This window comes from Haliaeetus leucocephalus, unplaced genomic scaffold, assembly GCF_000737465.1.
Source record: "Haliaeetus leucocephalus isolate CR32 unplaced genomic scaffold, Haliaeetus_leucocephalus-4.0 Scaffold566, whole genome shotgun sequence".
NCBI classification, from domain to species: Eukaryota; Metazoa; Chordata; class Aves; order Accipitriformes; family Accipitridae; genus Haliaeetus; species Haliaeetus leucocephalus.
This window is the reverse complement of record NW_010973002.1, coordinates 6,921,636-6,936,615: the sequence shown is the minus strand read 5'-3', so window position 1 is coordinate 6,936,615 and position 14,980 is coordinate 6,921,636. Positions and strand designations below refer to the sequence as shown.

The 14,980-nt window shown below is 38.3% G+C and overlaps 1 protein-coding gene across 4 annotated transcripts in view; it reads right to left on the bottom strand.

The window, feature by feature from the left end:
* Positions 1 to 1,039: 1,039 nt before the first annotated feature.
* The window catches only part of ETV1 (ets variant 1), a 65,634-nt gene continuing 51,693 nt past the window's right edge, over positions 1,040 to 14,980 (bottom strand). For all 4 annotated transcript variants that reach the window (XM_010577641.1, XM_010577642.1, XM_010577644.1 and 1 more), the window contains 5 exons: position 14,632; positions 12,660 to 12,728; positions 9,441 to 9,610; positions 5,570 to 5,671; positions 1,040 to 2,977 (listed from right to left, as the gene is read on the bottom strand). In XM_010577641.1, coding sequence (XP_010575943.1) covers positions 2,756 to 2,977; positions 5,570 to 5,671; positions 9,441 to 9,610; positions 12,660 to 12,728; position 14,632 — 564 coding nt within the window. In that variant the 3' untranslated portion in view covers positions 1,040 to 2,755. The remainder of the gene's footprint in view (positions 2,978 to 5,569; positions 5,672 to 9,440; positions 9,611 to 12,659; positions 12,729 to 14,631; positions 14,633 to 14,980) is intronic.

Here is a 14,980-nt window from a genome sequence, read left to right as displayed (position 1 = left end):
ATATACATACACATGAATTGTACGTACTCCTCACTTCTCTTTTTTTTTTGGCTACATTTTGCAGGAAGCCATTCTAGGCACTGGGAACAGACCATCATCTCCTCTTCCAAAACAAGAACCTTACTGCAGGGGCCTCTCCAGTCCAAATGGTTAGGAATCCAATACACAACAATCTTGCAGAAATCAGCTGCCAGATTTATTATTCTACCTGAAAACCCCAAACAAACAAACAAAAAAAACCCCCCAAACAAACAAAAAGCAGAATAAAAACAAACTTTAAATAAACCTCTTAGGTACATTTTAAAAAGGGTTAATCAGTTCAGTGAAAGACTTTTATATCTTCTGCTGAGAGATCATGTAATGTTGGTCTGATTGCTTGTTTTGTTCAGTGAGTCACTACCGTATACAGATATATATATATATATATTTCTTCTTAAATATTACACATTTGATGCATTTTTTTCCTCTTTTTTTTTTTCCAACCCCCTTCCCAAGTACCTACATCCTGCCACAGGCAAGAGGCGCTCCATGCTGACATTAAAGAACCAAAACCAATCCAAGGACTTTTCAGCAAAGCATGTTTCATTTGAACCTTATTTCAATGGAAACCACATTTTTTAAAACAGTCTTACTCAACCTTTTCCCTTTCCTTTTTGCTAATTCTGCAATTTTAGACTTCTGATTCTGCGTTGATCACTGAAAATTTAAGTGCCATTGAGACTTACGGATGACAGAATTAGTTGACATATTAAGGCATATGTACACTCTCATAAAATATGTTGTCTTATGGATCTGAGTAAATTAAATACCTGCCCAAATGTTTTTTATGCACCTGTGGTTTTTAGTGACCACTACTTCTTTACTTTTGATTAATTGCATATTAAAATATTCATTAGTGCCTTAACTGACAGAGGATGGAAAATTAACCCACCACCTAGGATTGTCTTTGAAATCCATCCATTATGATGAAAATTATTCTTGTTTTTTTTATGGTTATGCATTCATTTTCCTCCTGCTTCTTGGGAATATAGGAAAATGAAGTACTCCATATAACACCTATTTAAATTTCACTGGGCAAAAAAAGAAATCCAGATCTTACCCCCACTCCCTCCCTTCAAACTAGGAAATACTGTATTTCAGAAACATTGCTTATAAATATTTAAAATTTTGGGGGTTTTGTCAGGGCTATTTTTTTTCATTTTACATACAGAATAGTGTGTGTGGCTTGTGTTCAAGATTACCCCTCTCAAAAAATAAAACAATCTGAAAAAATAACAACAACAAAAAAACCCCCTCAAAATTTAAATTGTCGTCTGAGCATATCTGATCACATTTACATTTAGTGTCCAAAACAAGTTGATTGGTAACATCAGTGCCAGCACTACAACGTCATACAGCGACTTCATGGTATTCTTTGACAGTTTGTCTAAGTCTCCGTTCCACCAAAAATTACAAAAGGTTCTGCAGAGCTTTCCTTAGCAAGCTGAAGCTTACTAGTCATTTGTGGATGCGCATAAAAGCTGCTTATAGCACAGCTATGGCGTAAGCTATTTTCTAAGCAATAAATGGTTCAAGTCATCTATTTTGTCCTGAAATGCTACCTGTAGTTACAGCATTGCTTATAAATGGTCATAGTAAATTCAGCATCAAAGAGAATATTACAGAAAAAGACAGCAGCAGAAGCATTAGCATTATCTAGTATTTATATATGTTATCAACATAACACAGCAGTAAAAGGTTTAAATGCATATTAATGGGTACCATGTCTAAAAATTACTAAAGTACCTATTTAGTGTATTGGATATTTTTCTCAAGGAGTGCTTGCTGTGTCTAAACAGCATAATTAGATACGTGACTTAGTACAGTTAATTCCTATTGATTAAATAACTTATTTATGTACCAAAGGAAATGGAAGGATACAAAATGTTTTCTCCCTCCTGATCACGATCCTTTATTTAATGCTGACATGATCATCAGAAAGCCTACCACATGTAATTACTACCCTCAAATGGATCTTGAAATGTCTAAGCCATCGCATGGGCCATATATGTATAGCAACGTGGCACCAGATATGGCATGCAGCTTGCAGTCTCAAGTCAGGGATTTTGCTGCTTGGTCATTGTACTTATGGCCACTCTGTCATTAAACAAGATTTGTTTTGAGGCCATACCAAAAGAAAAAAAAACCAAACCAAACCAAACCAAAAAACTCTCAAGATAATCTGGTTGTTTTCAGAGGCAAGGTGCAAGGTCTGCCACTGCAAGCTTCTAAATCAAATGCTGTGGCATATGCTTTGCTTCTCTTTTATAACTGCAGAAAGACAGTTAAGAATGGCAAGAAACAAATGCCCTAGGCATGCTGTGTTGCTATCATCATCAAGTGGTTATTTTGCACAATGAGAATTAACTGTACTACGGATACCCAGAGAAAATGTACAATATCTTATGCTGATATGAAACAAAACAGACATGATATAGCTTTTTTTGTACTTAAAACCTGTTCCCTTCCCAAACTTAAGTAAAAAGCAAACCCACCCTTTTCCTCCTGTTACACAGAATAACGTTTAGGTTCCAACCCTCCCCTTTCAAATAAAGTGCGCTGTCCATGGCAGACCATAGGAGTAATGCAACAGGAAAAGCCCCTTTTAGTGTACTATTTAAAAAACAAATTGAAGTCGATTCAGCTTTCCTCTGGGTCTTGTGAAAGAGGAGAAGCCTAAGGGAGGGGGAAAACACCCTCTTCATTGTCACTGTTGTTAATAGACATAGCCTTCATTATAGGGGTGGGTGTTGCAGCAGCCACCGTCCTGCATGTAGACCATGCTCTCATCAAAGTGGGACAGAGGCACAGTGTCCTCCTCATTGATGTGGCGCTCCATGTCAGTCTTCAGTAAGGGGCGCTGGTTGTCTGGAAAAGCCATGGAAAAAAGCGCTTCAGGGTCGCAAACAAACTTGTAGACGTATCTTTCTCCAGCCACCTTAGGACAACAGAGGGGAGAAAAAAGTGCAGTGTAAGGCCTTGTGGTTTTGCAACTCAAGTTCAACAGTCTTGTGAAGAACTCACCTTCGTTACACAATTAGTAACGCAGTGGCAGAACTGGTAAGGCAATCACCTAGCAAAGACAACAGGGATCTGCAGAAGCAGACTGTGCAGAACGCTCTTGATTTTGCCACATGTGATACCCTGTTGGAAGATGGACTAGGTATTCTACTCCTAAACATTTGTTTGTGATCATTTCCTATACTTAACCACAAATGGAACTGCTCTTACTGGAAAACGTAAACAAATTGTCACTACAGTGGCAAAATAAAATGACCAAGTCCAATACTATGTGTGCGAAGTGGAAAAAAGAATCACACTGCACGATACAGATCTGAATTTCACTTTACGCAGATTGATCCATACTTACGTATAAAAGTACTTAAGTTATAGTGCATGCTGATTGTACAGGGACAGCGTAAGCAAATACGCAGGCTAATATGTACTTAGCAATTGCTCATGCAAAGCTAGGACATTTGGATTTGCTTATGGAGGGGCAATTTGTCCAAAGATCCTAAAGTCTTCCCTTATTCAGAAATAGCACTAAATGTCTGTGCTTCATCTTTCTAAAAGCTAAAACAGCTAAAAACAATAGAGAATTGTTGTCTTACTTGAAAAAAAAGTCAACATAGTGTCTTCTCAAGCACCTTATTTAAAGAAATATGTTAAAAAATGAGAACCATGTTGCATGCTTACAGTTTACTAAAATTATTTTAAAATAAAGATCATATTGTCTTCTTGCAACTCCAGCTCGCGTGGCATTGGAAGTGACTGAACGAAGGTGGCAAAAGTGTTGCGAACTTAACTTTATTCTTACGGTTCCAAAATAGACTGACGCACCTCCTTGAATTTTCAGCTTATTTATTCTACAAATAAAGTTTTGGTAGAGGCTGTATCTGTGGTAGAATTTTTTTATCAAATTAATGTCAGCAAGCTTGACAGACTGAAGGCTGCATTCAGATACTGGGCATTTGCATAACCTGTTATCATTGCTTAACTTAAAACAAAAGGCAAAAAAATGTGCATACAAACCTTGCAGTAAAGAAACCTGCTATGAATCTACAACCACCATTAGTTTTTAACATACACTAACTGGCCAGATAGGGTCATCCCAGGGCAAACCTCAAAGATTGCTATGCCAGAAAAATAAGCATCCAAACTAGTTTTTAAAATGTGTGTTAAAGACATTCTTGTAGATAATGAAGTAGTACTTTAGGAGGTAGCAAGCTAGCTGTCAGAAGTACCTGTAAACTTTCCATGTTAAATGGATGTGTGGGTTGGGCAGCATTATCAGCCTTATGGTATTCTCATCCCCACCTTTTCAACTTGTTTCACTCTCTTTGCTACTTATTCTTGCTTGCCTCTGTGCTGCCTTTGAACTGTACCAGCACAATTGCCTACGCAGCTGACCTGTAACCTGCTACGAGGACCTCCTCTGCCTGAAGGACCACCCAGCAAAATCAAGCGTTTCTGCTTCTCCCTGACAGGACCCAGTCTCCAGTCCACTTTGCAAAGACTCAATGCAGTTATGTGACACACAAAAATGGATGAGGCACTGTGCTACTGAAGTACCATAAGCCAATACCAGCCCAGATTGTTGTCCAAGTTGACTCCTGGATAGTGAAAAAGGAGAGCACTACAATGATTCCATAATCAAAGCAAGAGAACTTGTAACAGGTAACTCCAAACCGAGACTTCACAAAACCTACTGGAAAAGTTGCCCAGTAACTTGAGCCGAGAGCACTGTTTCCATTCATGGAATTGGCAAATGGCAGGTTTAAACATGTTAGTCATCACAGGTCACAAAACTAATGTGAAAAGATATGGAACAAGTTTTACAGCACAAGGTGTTCATTATGATCTTTGATCACACCTGCCAGTTTTGTAGATGCAGCAGACAGGTCTCTCCTATTGATTTCTCAGTCAATCTACATAGTACTACATAGCAAGATTTAAAAACATACATGTAAATCAGCAAGCCACAGTAGAAGGACGGGTTGAATACTGTCAGCAAGACCAGACTGTTATATATAAATTATTGTTAAATATTTCTCATAATTCAGCCTATTATAAAATATTAAATTCCACTTAAAAATGGTATTATTACAACACTATTGGTAAAATATTAAAGTATTTGGTATGTTAATAGGTATCATTTTTCTCCCCTATCTTGCACTTACCAATGTACCCAAATGCTGGGCAGCTAATTTAGATCTGCAAAATATTATTCATACCATACTGTACTGTTTGCCTTTCCCAGGTGCCAGGAAGCTCCTTTGGATATTTTTGAATGTTACCTCCTTCCTTATAATCATGACGTGCATTGAGTGAACTAAAACCACAGACGCTTTTTACACAGAAAAAAATATCTTGATCCATATACTGGACTTTGTAGGTGAAAAAGCTTAGTGTTTGCCTAAATAGATGAAAAACCTACCTCAGCAATGCAGTTACAAGTACTCCTCATAAACCGACTTAGGGATTAACATGCAAAACTTTGGTGAAATTTAATATAAAATTAGCTACTCACCTTTTGCATGATTCCCTTCTCATAATAATAGCGAAGCGATCGGCTAAGTTTATCATAGTTCATAGCTGGCCTATTTTTCTGAATCCCCCAGCGACGTGCCACCTGCCACAAAAATGGATTAGCATTGATTTGTTAAATGCATTTAACAAGCAGATCTTATCATCAGATACTTTATTTGGGGATGGAGGAGGGGGAATCCTGCAGGTGCAATGAATAAACACAAGAGAAAAGGTTGCCATGACCTGAATTTCCCATGTACTACTATGATTTTTAATTGGACACACAGTCATCAATTAAACTTGAAGCAGACTTACTTATTTGCAAATGTGGTGGAGGGTTGGGGGTTTTTTTGTTTGTTTTTAATAAAGAAAATCAATTAAAAATAAAGCCATATAAAGAGATGATACACAAAAAATATTTATCAAGTTCCACCAGAAAACTTTCATGAAAGATAAAAACTTTTCTTTAGTTTGATATTGTAGATATATTGTACTATGCCTGTGCTTTCCGTGCTGTCAGAACACTAATTTACATTAAACACACATGCATACACACTTAGTTCATGAACTAACACAGACTGTACTTGGAATAACAGCAATGTTGATATTATTAGGAGATACAAGTCAAAAGCCAATTCCCAGTCTTAAATATTACTTCAGCAAAGAAAATGAATTATCAGAGGAGGCAGGTTAATCACTTGGAAGAACTACATGGTAGTATGAAGGATGGGACAGAAATTTCATAGTTGCAGTTGTATAATTTCCCTTAAAAATTAATAACAAAAAGGGAGTTGCAAACAACTCATGAAGCCATTCCATAGAGAACAATATGCCTTCTGCTCAGACTTATGATTTTTACTTGCCTTTATGCTTCCTGTTTTACCACCAAAGGTAGTTCTGGACAAAGAGACCTTTTGTTTAAAGAGCTTAACTGCTTATTCCCCACCTGAAATTATAATTGGCTGTTGGTGACATTTCAATTACTGGCTGTACAAATGACTATCATGTCACCAGAGGGAAAAAAAGTCAGAGCTGATGAACTCTTTAAAGCACATTTTATAAAAATGTTTGAGAGGTGCATATGCATATAGCTCTGGAAAAAGGAGAGAGTAGCCAAGCAGCTTCTCTGCACACTGCTCTACGAAACTTTCCCATAGGTGTCTGGAGCCTTTTGATGCAAACCATAGATGACATGCAGCACTGAGAATTGAATGGGGACTAAATAACAACAGCAAAACCCATGACTTTGATCTCCATCTGGACAATAATTTTAAAAATATCTTTTGAAAGCATTATTTCCTTTCAGTGGTGCAGCTTTTCAGACTTACGTAAATTATCATGGCTCTGCTAACTTCAGCTATGTTGTAAGCTGTATTGAAACATACCTCCCATCATGTCGATTTATTCTAGTTGTAGATTTTGCCTAGATGCATAACCTTGATTCGCCTATTCATCTTTGTGACACATGCCTACATCACTCTTTGTTTATTCCTACCAAGGTTTTTTCTGCATTGATCAGAGTCCTAAAAGTCCCCAACATAACAGGCTTGCATAATAAACAAACACACAGCAAAGATAACAACAAAATAATGGTTGAGAATATGCTATATTGTGTGGTATTTTGACGCTCCTAAATAAGTGAGCAGGTCCAGAAGTAGTCTTGGTAAGTAAGTCTTCCTGTCCCCAAACTGCACAGCATTTATCAAGTGTCACTCTGTGGAAGGGATTCAGGCTTCTAGCCGTCCACCCCGCCTTCCTTGCTGAAGGTTGCTGTCCCTGTGACAAGGCAGAATAAATGGACCTATGCCCGATTCTTAGCCTCCACAGTTCACAGTTATCTACTTTCTGAATAAACTATGGTGCTCAAGCTGATACATACTTATTTTCTGTTGTCACCCTTTCTACAAGGGCATAAACCTCCAGAAAGGGATGGGATGGGAAGGAAAGGTCGTGTCATTGACATCCTAACCTGCCACAGCTGAACCAACAAGCTCTTTCACTTCCCTTCAATTTACACTTGGCAACCAACAGAAGTGTGCAACCTCCCATAGGCTATTCTTATTTTAATCGACAGTTTCTGTCAGATCCATGACATCCATATGAAAACAGCTTAGGCTCCTTTGTAGTCCCTAAGAGCACACAGGAGTGAGGCAAGTTTCAAGTAGCCTGCCTCCTCCAGATCTTGGATGCAGCACTGCTCAGAACCACAAAGCAACTGCTATAAAGTCAGACAAGCAGATGATCTGGTTAACTTAAATCAGAATTATCCAGTTCTTCAGGGAATTACACAATAAGGAAACCTTAGGGTTTTGTTTTGCTACTTTCCCTTCCTTAGGTAATAAAATGTATAAAGTTTTTGCACCATCTGCTGGAAACCGTTTTTCTATAAATCTGTTCAATCTTGAAAAACTTTGGACATACCTTAAAGGCAAGACAAAACTAAGAGGGTAAAAGATACTGAGACTGGGGCAGGGGGGAAAATTAGACACTTCATTCACCAAAATCAAACAAAACACTTTCCAAAGATTTCACTCTGTTCTGGACCAGGCACACAACCAAGAAGTCCATGTAGCCTGCTAAGGCTGCAGACTTGCCAGCAAAGTTTCGGTATCAAATTGACTAAGATTGTTCTGTGGTCAATCCTCAGATGCCAGGATCTGCCACGGTAACTATCACTAGTGCAGGGGATGCTCAGACAAATGAGAGCCAGCACACCAGTCCTTGCAGCAACCTGCCCGTCAGCCAGACCATGTTGGGAAGGGACATCAGTCCTGACGCCATTCCCAACTACTCTATCATCTCCTTAGGGCTGTTGGCAGACGATGTAACTTAAATGCAGGAAAGCTTTCAGATTGCTCATGCCAGCAGATGGATGGCGAACAGCAGAAATAGCTGGTGGAACACAGAAGCAGCCTTACACCCCCGAACCTTCCTACTCAGCTCTAACTCAGAGGGGATCTGATGGAAAATTTGCTGCAGATTCCTCTATTACCCAACCCTGTCCAAGGGGCAAAAAAGTATATCAGAATGATACTGCTTTTTGACAACTCTAATCAAATCATTCACATCAGAATTACAACAAAATTCACGTACACCAGGTTTTCCAACAGTTTCCATGACTGTTTAGAACACAGGATAAATTATGTAATGTTACCTAGTCCAAAAAAGTTTACGTAATAAAATGTTCAATTTATTCCTGTTTATCACACAAGTGAACTAAGTCATGCTTCAGCAAATATTCATGAATACAAGTAATTTTATCCACCCCACGAGTCCTTCATTGTTCAGGAGAGCTGTGCATGTGCATGAGTGTTTGCAAGTCTAGGATCTAAGTGTGCACTAAACAATCTAATGATACAAATAAGCAGGAAGACTCTAAAGAAGACTCTATAAAGAGGGGGGTTTACATAATTCTGATGAGATTTTACTGCCTAACAATCTTAACCTCCTCCTTTGCCATATGTCAGACTTGGGGTCTTTCACTTTACAGCCTAAAAGTTTCAAGTTCCCACATCTTCATACTGAAGAATATTTGGTGTTGAAAGACTATTCAGGGACAAGTTTTCAAAGGATTTTGAAACACAGCTCTATCCATGAAGTGGAAAAATCCAGGCCCCACAATTAATGCCGAGTATTTTATAACTCTAGGACTTGTAGTATTTTTATTATTTTGTGGGACTAGGAATCAAGTCTATGCTTAACTGCACCTCTGTCCTAACCGAAGCACTTCCCTTGCGGGTCCTTTCTGTGACCCTTCTAAAGTGCTACTGAAGCAAAATATTGAAGGAAAACAAGGCCTAAGTCCGAATGAGCACTATTAAACTGGCAGGATGGGGCAGTGGATGTCAGGACATGCTGTCTGTCTAACCCACCTCCTCTGGTTCAATCAGCTTGAATTCCATGCCTCGGCCAGTCCACGCTATGAAGTGAGAGTTTGATGGGTCATCAAGAAGAGCCACCAAGAACTGCCACAGCTGAAGCGAGCCTCGCCGTTGATATGTGGGTCCCTCACGGTACATGCCTGGCTCCTGTTTGACATCACCTGCACAGAACAGCAACAACGTTAGATGAGCAATGTGCAAAAAGCATCATCACTCGGTTTGTCAGATAAACCAGCAAAGCAGTCATTAGGGTTAATAAAACACAGGGAAAGAATTCCTACTACCCAGCCACCCACAAAGGCAACATTCCCCTGTCTGCTGTTAACTGTAAACACTCTTACAATAACATATTAATATACTAAAAAGTACCTAAATTCAGTCATGATTTATGGAAGTCTCCCTAAGCCTATCCCCATTTCTGACACGTGCAAATCTCGCTTGCAAACCATTTTGCAATATCCTCTATCTGTAAGAACACGAACTATTTTTGTAAGCAACTCTGGTGCCTGAAGTACTGCGTTTGTGTACTTATACTTTGCACAAGCCCCAGTTTTGGAAATGTAATGTAGGCTTCATAAAGCTGCAAAATGCTATTTGAGTGAAACTTCTTTTGCATGCAAATGCTTCTAAGGAAAATTTGACAAAGTATTTGACTTGGACTTAAACGGCATGTGCTTTATGTATAGGTATGCAAATCCTGCAGATATGTGAGTTCCTCTATGGCATACTGGACTTGCATATAAGCACATATTACTTTTACTCATATCTACATATTAGATTGGTATTCCCCCTGAAAAGCAGTAGGTTAATTCTTTTAAAATTTCAAGTCCAGAGGAAGCTTTTACAAAACAATAATAATATTCAGCTAGCTGTTCCACAAACTGCCAATGAAAAACCATCCTGCTACATCCATACTGTGTCTCTGGATTTTTAAATCATATTCATACTAAACAACTCATGCAAAAAACAACAGCTGAAAGGTCTGATGCTGAAGCAGAGAGCATTTTTTTTCTGTACACAATGACAGCAGTCCTTGATATGCTGGTAAAACTCCTCATTTCAACTACCAGAACAGCAATACCCTCCAATAAGCAGTGTGACCTGTGTGACCTGTTTAATACGGAAAGGCAGGACTTTACATTCAAACACAACATGAGGATGCTCTGATGGCCATTACAGAACAGCTCCACACAGTGAAAGTAAGAATAATAGTATTAAAAATGGAGCACTTCCTTTTGTAATCAGGAAAGAAAATTGAGTCAATAGCTGTGGAAAACAAATAAATCAACACAAGGCTTTTGGTTTATGTGAGGCTGAAGTTCCAGTCCTGAAAGGCCATCTTTTTCAAGGACAGGATTTTTCTTTTAATGATAGCTGAGCAATGTGCAAATAGCAAGTGTAGTATTGCAGAGGATCAGATTCTTCGCCTGTGCCGATCTTTGATTTCAAACGAAGCAGCTGAGAATCTTCTTCTGAAGCATCAAGACAGTCCTGGGCTCATCCCACTTTTGCTTTACTGGCCAAAACATGATGACACATCTGCTATTTTTTCCTCAAAAGTCATCATGCTACAAGTATAAACACACCTATTTGTATCACAACATCAGTCTTCTAGAGTACAAGGTGTTCTCTCAATGGACAGTCATAGAAGCTAGCAGCAGACTGCTTGCATTGCAAGCACACAAATATTTCCAAACATTTTTTTTTTACTTTATTTGTATTTCTTTTCCTTTTTCATTCCCTTCTCTGAACAAAACCCGAACAAACAAAAAGGATTTTCAAGAAAGACATAGACAAACACTACTCCTGTAGAGTTTTAACTTCTTGTAGTACAGGGTCTGATCCCATTCCCATAAATGTGAATATGAATTTGCCACTGGTACTGAAAACAGATCAGGTCCACAACCATTTTTGGGGAAGAAAAAACACCTGACACAATGTGCTTTAAAAAGGGGGGTGGTAGCATACATTCCAAAGCCAGTGTATAAAGTAGACTTTCAGTAAATCACCCTTTCAGCGAACATGTCAATCCAGTGACGCTGCAATACTAGATTGAGCAATCTTTGCTAAGGTCTAATTTTATTTAAAATCCTCTATTTATTTCTTGCTATTCCTTACCAACCCTGAAATGCATGTGATCCCTCTGTTTGAGGAATGTGTAATTCTTCAGGTTACTTTCATTTTAGTCTCCCATTCTTCAGCAAACACAACAAATGCAGCCAGACATGCAATAGTTTTGTAATCCATATAAGTTATTCTCAGGGGAAAACAAACAAAATAAAGTAGGAGAAAAACCCCAAGAGTTCTCCAGCTCTACTCTTAGCTATGGTCAGAGAGCTGTCCACAAGTTTATCAGAAAGTATCTAATCTTTCCTGCTAAAATAAATAAAGCTGGACATATGTACATTAACACAAAGAAGCCACTCTAGCAAATTTAAGTAACTGGTCTCCAAATTACTTCCCAAAGTTGCAGACTAACAGAGTCACCATCAAGAAATACTGAGTCCATCTACTTCGTCTGTAATGAAATAAATCTGAAATCAACTGAGTTACACCGGGAAACTGATTTTACATCAGAGTAACTGAGGATAATTTGGACTATTTATTTTAATTGACCTCAGAATCCCTCTTGAAAAAAAATCTGTTGTAATGGGTAGTGTTGTGAAAAGATCATTGATTTGTTATCAATCCCACTGAAAAATAAACCACTAGTACAATGTTTAACCTAGTGCAAATAAACTGACACAAACACAAAAATGCCCTATACGCTCACTCCCCACTATTCATCACTTCACAGATAGCGAGAGAAGAGGCTTAATCCTCAGTAAAACCAAAGCTGCTGCTTTTCTCTGCCATTTTGTTAATTATAAGAACAGCTTTCATTAAATCTCGAACAACAAGTGGTATGTGATCATCAGTGCAATGGAAATCCTCCTATTACTTTCTCAACAGTACAGGAACTGAGCTCCTCTGCTGCAACTCTGGATACAGCATCTTTCCCTGGCAAAAGTCAAACGACATCCTATTGAAGAGGAGACTTTGCTTTCAAGAGACAAAGGTCAGCTTTGGTTGGGCGCACTGCAAATGGTGTGTTAAGGAATCCTAAATTGGAACGTTACCGAGCTTTTTTGATCAGCAACAGAGAAAAGTCCCTCATCTCTTCCTTTTTCATCTCCCCACACAAGAAAAAGAGAGATGTGTCATACATACCGTCAAACTTCTCTGGAACAACGCAAGTGTCATCATAAAACTGCCTAGGTCCCTTTTCATACATACAGCCTGTAAGTTAAAGAGAGAGAGGTGTTTATATAAAAGATGCATGGAGAAAGAAGAGATCATAGGCTTAATGCCAGAGGGAACACTAAGTCATATAGGAATCAGATTAATATCCCACATCCTTTACACACCGCCCAATCACAACATTTTGGCCTCAGTACAGGGGTGTTTAATTAATGTGTGCATTCCCAAAAGACTGTTAATCTCCACCTGCAAAAGTGAAAAAGCACCCATTTTTCTCTATGACTTATTCCAAAATGTTTGTCTCATTTCCTGTTTGAACTACCATGGCTTTGAATTTTAACTATTAGTTCCTTCAGGTCTTCTCCCTGCGAGACTAAAAAGGTCCTACTTGGTATTTCCTCCTCACACTCGCAGAAGTTACCCCCCCCTTGATGTTTCTTCCAATTAAGATCATTCTGTAAGATGTAATTTTTGTTGTTAAAAGACACTTTCTGCAATCCTGCATTCTTTCTACCACTCTATTTTGCACACACTCCTCCTTTTCAGTATTATTTTTATGTTTCGTTTAACCAGAACTGTATTGCATGCCAGTATCAGCCTCACCAGTGCTACTTAGCAAGACAAAACATCTCCTCCTCTTCTGCCTCCCTATGACCTTCCTTTTGACTGTGCAAATATTACAGAAGGCCTTTTTGCCATACAGTTGCAATGTTTGGTTGGGCTAGTTTCCCACTGTGAAGCCGAGGAGGAGGAGGCCCATCTCAAAATCATTTTTTCTCATATACTGTTTCCCAGCTCCGTAAGCCTGATCTACATTCAGCATATTAAAAAAACCATTTTGTTTAATGTGCCCAGATTACTGAACAATTCAAATTGTTTTGTGTGACTGCCCTGTCCTGCCTGGTATTTACCCCTCTGCCTATCTTTGTGCCATAAAGTTATCTATTAACTTTGTTCCGTATCTTTACCGAAAATGTTGAATAGCAACACTCCTGATATCAATTCCTACAGAACTATAGTAGAAACAATCCATTCAGAGATGATTGCCCAGTGACAGCCACTTTTACATCTGTCAGTTGGCCAGGTCTTAATGTATTTAATGTGTACTTTATTGATATTGCTTTGTGCTAACTTCTTAATCAGAATGTAATGCAGTGGCAAATTGAATGCCATAAAAAGTCTAACTATACAATGCAAGTATCTTTAACAATCAAACCTTTAATCTCAGCAAAGAATAAAATCAGATTTGACATGACCTTTATTCCATAAAATCATGTTGACTGATTTCCAAATACAGAAAACAAATATTTACTGAAGATCACTGCTTTTTCTACGTCATTCATAACAATTTTACCACCTCCAAGTACTTATGAGTGCGTAACACGTCTAAGATTGGTTTCCCCCTATCTGTGCTATGATTAAAACTCAAATCCGTTGACCTTAGCCCTGCAGTTTGTGGATTTTTCCCTGATGTCTTTCATCTCCCTTATCAAGCTTCTATACTTCATATAATTTCATATATCAAGACTGTTATAAATTTCCATCTCCTGTTTCACCCTCCTTGTTAAACACTACCTTTTACTTCTATTTTCTGCCTTTATTCCACCCCAGAAGGAGTTGGGCTTTTAGCCAGATTTGTTATCTTTCTAGTTGTGTCTTTTCACTAGTGAATGAAGTCTTACTTAGAGGACTTTGATTCATACATTTGTCTGAATTCTCATCAATCTCAAAACCAATTACTCTCATGTTTGTGAAATTTGCCCCTTGGAAAAAAAACAAATAAACCCTAAACAAACAAACAGAAATATCACATATTGTCAAGAAAGATACACCAAAGCAGGAGAGTGGAGGGTACAACCTCCCTTTCAGTAGTCATTTTTTCTTAGTTCTGTTGGCCACCTTATTTTTAATACATATAAAGTACTTTTATATAAAGCTTTACCCTAGTGAAGTCACTGGAAGTTTTCGTACATATCACGTGGCTGTACAATTTGGGTCTAAGCAGCACCAAAACATTGCAGAAATCGTAACAAAAAGAAAAGCCAAAAACCTTCACTGAATTTAAAGTATAAAATGGGTTACTTAACAGTTAAGTGAGCCTGTCACACCAATAGCCTGGAAAGTATCACTTGAGGGTGAAATAATGGACAAATTTTTAAGCGTCTCTTCCTTTCAACTGCTAGAGGCCTTGAAAAGCAAAATGAGTAAATTCATAATAAAATTGCTTCTATCCTGATCAACCTGTGGCACTAAAAGAAGCTACAAAAAAAATCAGTGCATCAGAAACTGAA